General features: G+C 41.7%; 1 protein-coding gene across 1 annotated transcript; it reads left to right on the forward strand.

Annotated features, from left to right (window-relative positions):
- The first annotated feature begins 363 nt into the window (after positions 1 to 363).
- LOC110522771 (complement C1q tumor necrosis factor-related protein 4) lies at positions 364 to 7,162 on the forward strand. The gene is made up of 2 exons (XM_021601238.2): positions 364 to 451; positions 4,677 to 7,162. Exons 1-2 carry the CDS (start codon positions 421 to 423, stop codon positions 5,780 to 5,782), a joined length of 1,137 nt encoding a protein of 378 aa, XP_021456913.2. The 5' UTR covers positions 364 to 420; the 3' UTR covers positions 5,783 to 7,162.
- The last annotated feature ends 232 nt before the right edge of the window (positions 7,163 to 7,394 follow it).

Genomic DNA, 7,394 nt, shown 5'->3' on the forward strand with positions numbered 1-7,394 from the left:
GAGACCTATGATATGACCAATGCATTGTGCATGTGGTGCTCTATAATTTACAACCAATCAATCAATCAAATATATTTATAAAGCCCTTTTTACATCAGCCGATGTCACAAAGTGCTATACAGAAACACAGCCTAAAACCCCAAACAGCAAGCAATGCAGAAGTTGAAGGACTTGCTTTTGTTGCTTTTAAGGATTATAAACAGAACACAGTGAACTAGCTGTCCTGTTCCCTCATGAGACTAAACAAACCTGTGTATTTCCTCCCCTCAATGAAAACTACCAGACGAGATCAGGATGCAGGGATCAGCATTGTATAATGGGACCCGTGGAGCTCCACCTCTTGGAGCTCCACGGGTCCCATTGAAAAGGCTGACTAGGGAGAAGGCTGACTAGAGAGAAGGTGACCAGCTGACTACAGGCATGCACACTCTGTACCAGCACATGAGAACAGGTAGGACCCACACTCTATAGAGATGTATTTCTCTGCCGTAAGCTGTCAGGTCAATTACAGGCTGAAGATGTAGAGCTGAGAATTACATGTGTTCCAATACAGAAATTATTAGATTTTGTGAGAAGGCTTGTGAGAGGTAAGAGCTATGGGATTGTTGCTGTTGAAATCTGTAAGAATCCCAACTAAATATGACCTCATTTCAAATTTGAATTGTTATGATATTATTTTGATTGCCATATTTTAAAATTAGTGATTCCTCACGAAACCAGGACAAAAAAATACCATTATTTTGGGGATTGTTATGAAAATTAAACCATAGAATAGTCCTTTGGATGAAGGATTGTTGACATATATTTGACATTTGTATCTAAAAGCATAATTGAGAAAATATTTATCAAAGTTGCCATATTTATGACATTTTGGCCTTACTCAGGCCTCCTGTAAGACTCCATAAAGTTTAATCTGTAGGTGCTACAAAGCAAAAATACATGTCATAGGAAGCTTTGCCGCTTGCTTTGTAGTATGACCTGTTTTTTGATTTCAATAATTGTACCTTTAGATAGAAATGTCAAATATTTGTCAACAATCCTCCAAACGACCATTTTATGGATTACATTTCGTGAGAATTGGTATTGGTATTTTTCTGTCCTGGTTTTGTGAGCTAAGTGTTTCCATATCGTTAATTAGAAGAACAAAGTTTGACTTCTGGATTTTGAGTTTTACATTATGGCAGTTGATAAAAAATGGCCTGTTCTGTTCGCTGTTCTGTTCTCTCAGCATAGCTTTCAAATAGTTTAACACATTGAAACTCACAGCTTTCATAACAGTGCTTAGGAATTAACATTACAAGCAACAATGGTAGACATATGAAAATAACCATGTTAAAAATCTCTGGTTATAAGCCTGTAATTACTGATGTTAATGTACAGTATGTTTTATTTACTAGGTGCCGGTTTTCTACTCATTTAGTGCAAGAGCAGCTGTACATCATATGATAGGGATCTCTGGTATTTTGGGAGATTTTGTCATTTAAAGTAAAACATTTGATAAAAATGTTTTACAAAAAAATTAAGGAAACTCATTTAAAAATATATTTATTCTGTGTTCCTATCTTGAGTGAGATAAGCTTACTGTTTATATTCCTATACTCAGTTAGTTAATGCTAATGGCATGTTTTAGAGCAGGCATTCCTGGGGCGGCAGGTAGCGTAGTGGTTAGAGCATTGGTCCAGTAACCGAAAGGTTGCTGGATTGAATCCCTGAGCTGATAAGGTACAAATCTGTTGTTCTGCCTTTGAACAAGGCAGTTAACCCACTGTTCCCCGGTAGGTCGTCATTGATAATAATCATTAGTTCTTAACTGACTTGCCTAGTTAAATACAGGTAAAAATATATACAATTAAACTTCCTAAACTGGAGTACATGTACCCCCAGGGTTATGCACAATTCCATTGGGGGTATGCCAAATCAAAAAGTACAAAAATTATTCACATTTTCAAACAATCCATTTATATTCGGGTGAGGTTTTTTTCTCGCCTGAGTAGCCTCGTTTCACTACCAAAAATCTAATTTAACAGCGAAATAACGAAATAACAACACAATGTCAAATACAGATAGCCTAGTCAAGTAGTTAACATTCAATCACATCAACCGTTACGCTCTCACGGGAATTCCACTAACGGTCTGTATATAGCCAAACGTAGCTGCTGCTCATGTTGGTATCTGTACTGATGGCACAAAAGCCATGACAGGGAGACATAGTGGAGTGGTAACGCGTGTGCAATCAGTTGCTCCCGACGCTACTTGGGTACACTGCAGCATCCACTGAGAGGTTCTTGCTGCCAAGGGAATGCCTGACAGCTTGAAAGATGTTTTGGACACTACAGTGAAAATGGTTAACTTTGTTAAAGCAAGGCTCTCATGTATTTTCTACACTATGCAAAGATATGGGCAGCGACCATGTAACGCTTTTACAACATACAGAAGTGCGCTGCTTATCAAGGGGCAAAGTATTGACACGTTTTTTTAAAATTGAGAGACGAGCTTAAAGTTTTCTTTACTGACCATAATTTTAACTTGGCTGACCCCTTGCATGATGATTTCTCACATGGCTGGCATATCTGGGTGATGTTTTTTCTCGCCTGAATGATCTGAATTTAGGATTACAGGGACTATATTCAATGTGCGGGGCAAAATTGAGGCTATGATTAAGAAGTTGGAGCTCTTCTCTGTCTGCATTAACAAGGACAACACACAGGGCATTCCATCACTGTATGATATTTTTGTGTGTAAATGAACTTAAGCTTACCGACAATGTCGAATGTGATATAGCGAAGCAATTACGCAGGTACTTTCCCCGAAACGGATGACACAAACAACTGGATTTGTTATCCCTTTCATGCCCTGCCTCCAGTCCACTTACCGATATCTGAACAAGAGAGCCTCATCGAAATTGCAAGAAGCAGTTCTGTGAAAATTGAATTTAATCAGAAGCCACTGCCAGATTTCTGCATTGGGCTGCGCTCAGAGTATCCTGCCTTGGCAAATCGCGCTGTTAAGACACTGATGCTCTTTGCAACCACGTACCTATGTGAGAGTGGATTCTCGGCCCTCGCTAGCATGAAAACTAAATACAGGCACAGACTGTGTGGAAAATAATTTAAGACTGAGACTCTCTCCAATGCAACCCAACATTGCAGAGTTATGTGCATCCTTTCAAGCACACCCTTCTAACCTGTGGTGAGTCATTCACAATTTTCGATGAACAAATAAGGTTTTATATGTAAGATGGTTAAATAAAGAGCAAAATGATTGATTATTAGTATATTATTATTTGTGTCCTGGTCCTATAAGAGCTCTTTGTCACTTCCCACGAGCCGTGTTCAGACAAAAACTCACACTCATTCTTATGTCTAATAAATGTATCGTATAGTGTGTGTGTTTGGCACGCTTATAATGATGGCAAAAAACAACATTTGAGAGTGCGCTGACCCTGGTGCTAGAGGGGGTATGCAGCTGGAGGTTGAATAGGGGTACGGGACTATAAAACGTTTGGGAACCACTGTTTTAGAGGATGCCAAAGGATCCATAAAACAGGCTTAATTCATGAGTAAAGCCATAACTTATTCAAGCTGGGATGGGAACTCCCCACCTTTTCAACCTTGCACTATGAATTTACCAGAGCTCTATCAACAAGTTAGAAAGAACACAGAAAGAGAACATCAATTAATTACAGCAAGCTGGTGAAAGGACCTGAAATGACAACTCACTTCAAGATTTCAACAGTGCGTTTTATAACAGTCTAATCAGGATATAAATATATATATACATGATATATCTTATATAAATTATGTTTAACATAATGATAAAGTATTGATGCTTGTTGTCCTAAAACAATCTCATTCCCCAAATTGACCCCCAACCTATCCCTCCCATGGTCACACTGTGATCTTTCGTCGACCAATTGTCCACCATCTCGAAGGGCTTTATAGAACTAAAAAAAATCCCTTCCCTGCCCCACCTTGCCCCCCTTCCAAATGTTCCATTGTCCGGGCACACAGGAACAGATGAACCAGGGTCTAATATAGTACTTTTTCTCAGTGCACAGAGAGAACAGACAATACCAGCTGAATTAGAGGGGCTGTTGCTTCCACAGGGCATCTGATTTGAGGAGCGGGATCTGTCCTGACAGGGCTCAACCAGACATCCTAACCCACTCATATAGTATTTCAGCCAGCCCATCACACAATGACACATTGCACAATCTTAGCCCATAACACACAGGTTGCTTGCATTGGCCCATATTCGATTCGTCCTGGTAACCTTAACTTTTTTAACATTGAAAAAATGAAACGAAAAATGTTTACGTTGTACAGGTGTGAAATGCTGTGCAGTAAGGAAACTTTTTGCCCAAAATCCTACAACCTTTAGAAAATCTATCTTTTCAAATGAACAAAATTTTCTTCAAAACCTAAAACAGTTATATTTCTAACCTGGCAGTTCTATTTTGTGTTTGCTTCAGACAACTTTTGTCATTGTAACAATGTAGCTTTGTTTATTTTTTATATATATAAAAAAACAAAACACAAATTAACCAAGATACATTGTTACAATGACAAAAGTTGTCTGAAGCAAACAGACTAGAACAGCCAGGATATAAATATAACTGTTGTAGGTTGTTTTTGAAGAAAGTGAGATATTTTTACACTGTTGTTTATCTCTCCTAGTTGAGGTGGCACCATGTAGCAATCCCTGGCGCATGGCCTGTCTACTGGGCATTTTCAACTTCCTGGGGTCGGTCACACCCCTCCATGTGGCTCCCGTGATGACTGGCCTCCGCTCCGCCTTTTCAGCCACGCGGACCAATAGCATCCTGGGAGGCACTCAGAACGCTGTGACCTTCAACAAGCTCCTAGTCAACACAGGGAGTGATTTCAACCCAGACACGGGCCACTTCCGCTGCAGAATCCCTGGAGCCTATTACTTGTCCTTCACGTTGGGGAAATATCCCAAGAAGATGTTGTCTGTCATACTGGTGAAGAATGGGCAGGAGGTGCAGGCTATAGCCTATGACGATTACAAAAAGAAAGGGAGGAAGGTCCAGAGTCAAAGTGTCATGATCAGCCTGAGGGCCATGGACACAGTGTGGCTGATGCTGCAGGACAGTCCTCAGTATGCTCTATACAGCAACGCTGGACCTTACATCACCTTCACCGGTTACCTGGTGTACCCCGACATCTCCACCACCGGCTATCTCAACAACCACCTATCCCTGTCAGGGCAGCCCTACCCCAACTCCAACTGTCCCCCTCCTGGAGACCACATGTACGGCTGGAGCGGTAGTGCTGAGGCCCCTGTGGAGCCTCGCTCTGCCTTCTCCATGGCCAGGACATCCCCGGTCCTGGGGGAGAATGGTGGCGGGCACCAGGAGAAGGAGCCTCTGACCTTTGATGTGGAGTACGTCAACATTGGAGGGCACTTTAACAAGACGTCGGGCCGCTTCACCTGCCGCTACCCTGGTGCCTACTACTTTGCCTTCACTGTGGGGAAGCACCCGCGCAGGGCAGTGTCAGTCAAGCTGATGACAGGCCAAGGCGAGGTGCAGGCCATGGTGTTTGACGAGGATACGTCCAGGAGGAGGGAGATGCAGAGCCAGAGTTTGCTGCTGTCGCTCCATAGGGGGGACAACGTGTGGCTCTACAGCCAGCAGGACAAGCGCTACGCCGTCTACAGCAACCAGGGACGCTACACCACCTTCTCAGGCTTCCTGGTCTACCCAGACGTTGAGCCCACCACCACCACCAGCCAGGACCTGGACAGAACTCACTTCTGAGGGCTCGAAGTTCTTCAAAACACACTGGACCCTCCTAGAAAATGTACATGGTGCAATGGTTACAAAATCGAATTTGTGAAAGTGTGAATGTCAGTGCTAAGTTGCACTATGCTTCATAGGCTTTGTTTAGAACCGCTGTAGTCAGCTTCCGGGTGTGGATGGAACAACAACAGTAGCAACCTCTAAACAATGGGGCAGAGATGTACATATATTATACACATCTTATACACAGATACACATTTGTTGGCCATTTATTGATTTCATAGTATTATATCATTCCACAAGATGGGGCTGGGAGTTCATTTTTTGGATACAACGACAAGCTTATGACATTATTACACATAATCATGTAATGTTTCTCTTTATTACCAAATTGTCTGTGGATAAGTGGGTGATTTTCTGTTTTGTTTTTGGCTGCGTTTAAACCAAAGTTATGGGTTATATGTTAGTATATGATGCTGGATCATTAGGATTCTTTGGATACCTCATGTTTTTTTTCTCTCATTCACCAAAAACTATGGGTTACAATAAGTAGAGCTTTCCTAGGTAATCTTTATATATACAGACTTGCTTAGGGACATAATTATTTATTCTTACTGAGCAGATCTGTTTGCAAATACTCAGCAAAACTCAGAAAACCATTTAATCATTTAACTTTTGTAGTGATTGCATTGAGTAGACTACTATGTAAATACTGCATAGTTTGCCTGAATGACAGTATGGACTTAGATAACCTGAATGTGATGTAGTTATGAATGTTTGATCTATTCTGAATGCATAGTGAAAGAATATTCATTAAAGGAGAAGTTTACCCAAAATCCAGAAACTCCCAAGTGTATTCCATACATTGAAACTAGTTCAGTGGAGTTTGCCCTCTCCCCCTCTCTCTCCCTGTAGGTCAACTGACTTGTGACATTGATGGATGCAGGCCTCGCTATGCTCTGTTGCCAGTTAATTCATGATTCAGAAATCTGCGAAGTGTGGACAAAGTCATTGTTTTATTGAAGGCATATGGCCAAATCAGCTATTTGTTTTGAGTCAGGAAATGTGTACTTTTCCACCTAAAACATTTGCGATTATTTTACATAATTATTTTCTGTAGCCGACTGCCACAGCGCATGTGCGCTCTTGGGGGAATCCCTGCTAAGTAGAAATGGCACTGTATGCCCTTCTTGACAGGTGCCCATAATGTCCTCGAACCAAGCCTGAGTATTCGGATGAAGAATTGAGGCAAATTGAGCTTCAGATGGCCGCTGCTGCTTTACATGCTGACCAGACCGGACACGTCGCGTGCTCGAGCGTTGCAAAATAAATTTAGAAATCCATGTTATTCAATTATTGCACCCACACTGCTCGCACGCGCCAACAAGCGTCTGCGTTGCCGAGGGCTAAAATAGAAGTCATTCCTATTTCTGACGCAGATTGCGCTGCAAGTCCTGCCTCTCCCATCTCCTCATTGGTTTATAGAAGCAGGTACCCACGTGCCATCTCCTAATTGGTAATACCCACGTGGGTGATTGAAAGACAAACTGTTTTGCCAGTCGTCGTGGTAATACTATGAAAGTTTAGATGCCAATCACCATGTAAGTTCAAAGATGAAAAAGCCTGAAAG

This window comes from Oncorhynchus mykiss, chromosome 1 (genome assembly GCF_013265735.2).
Source record: "Oncorhynchus mykiss isolate Arlee chromosome 1, USDA_OmykA_1.1, whole genome shotgun sequence".
Classification (NCBI taxonomy): Eukaryota; Metazoa; Chordata; class Actinopteri; order Salmoniformes; family Salmonidae; genus Oncorhynchus; species Oncorhynchus mykiss.

Coding starts and splice junctions, on each gene's coding strand:
- LOC110522771 (XM_021601238.2), top strand. CDS start 421: ATGCACACTCTGTACCAGCACATGAGAACAG. Junction 452..4,676: donor GTACCAGCACATGAGAACAG/GTAGGACCCACA, acceptor TATCTCTCCTAG/TTGAGGTGGCACCATGTAGC.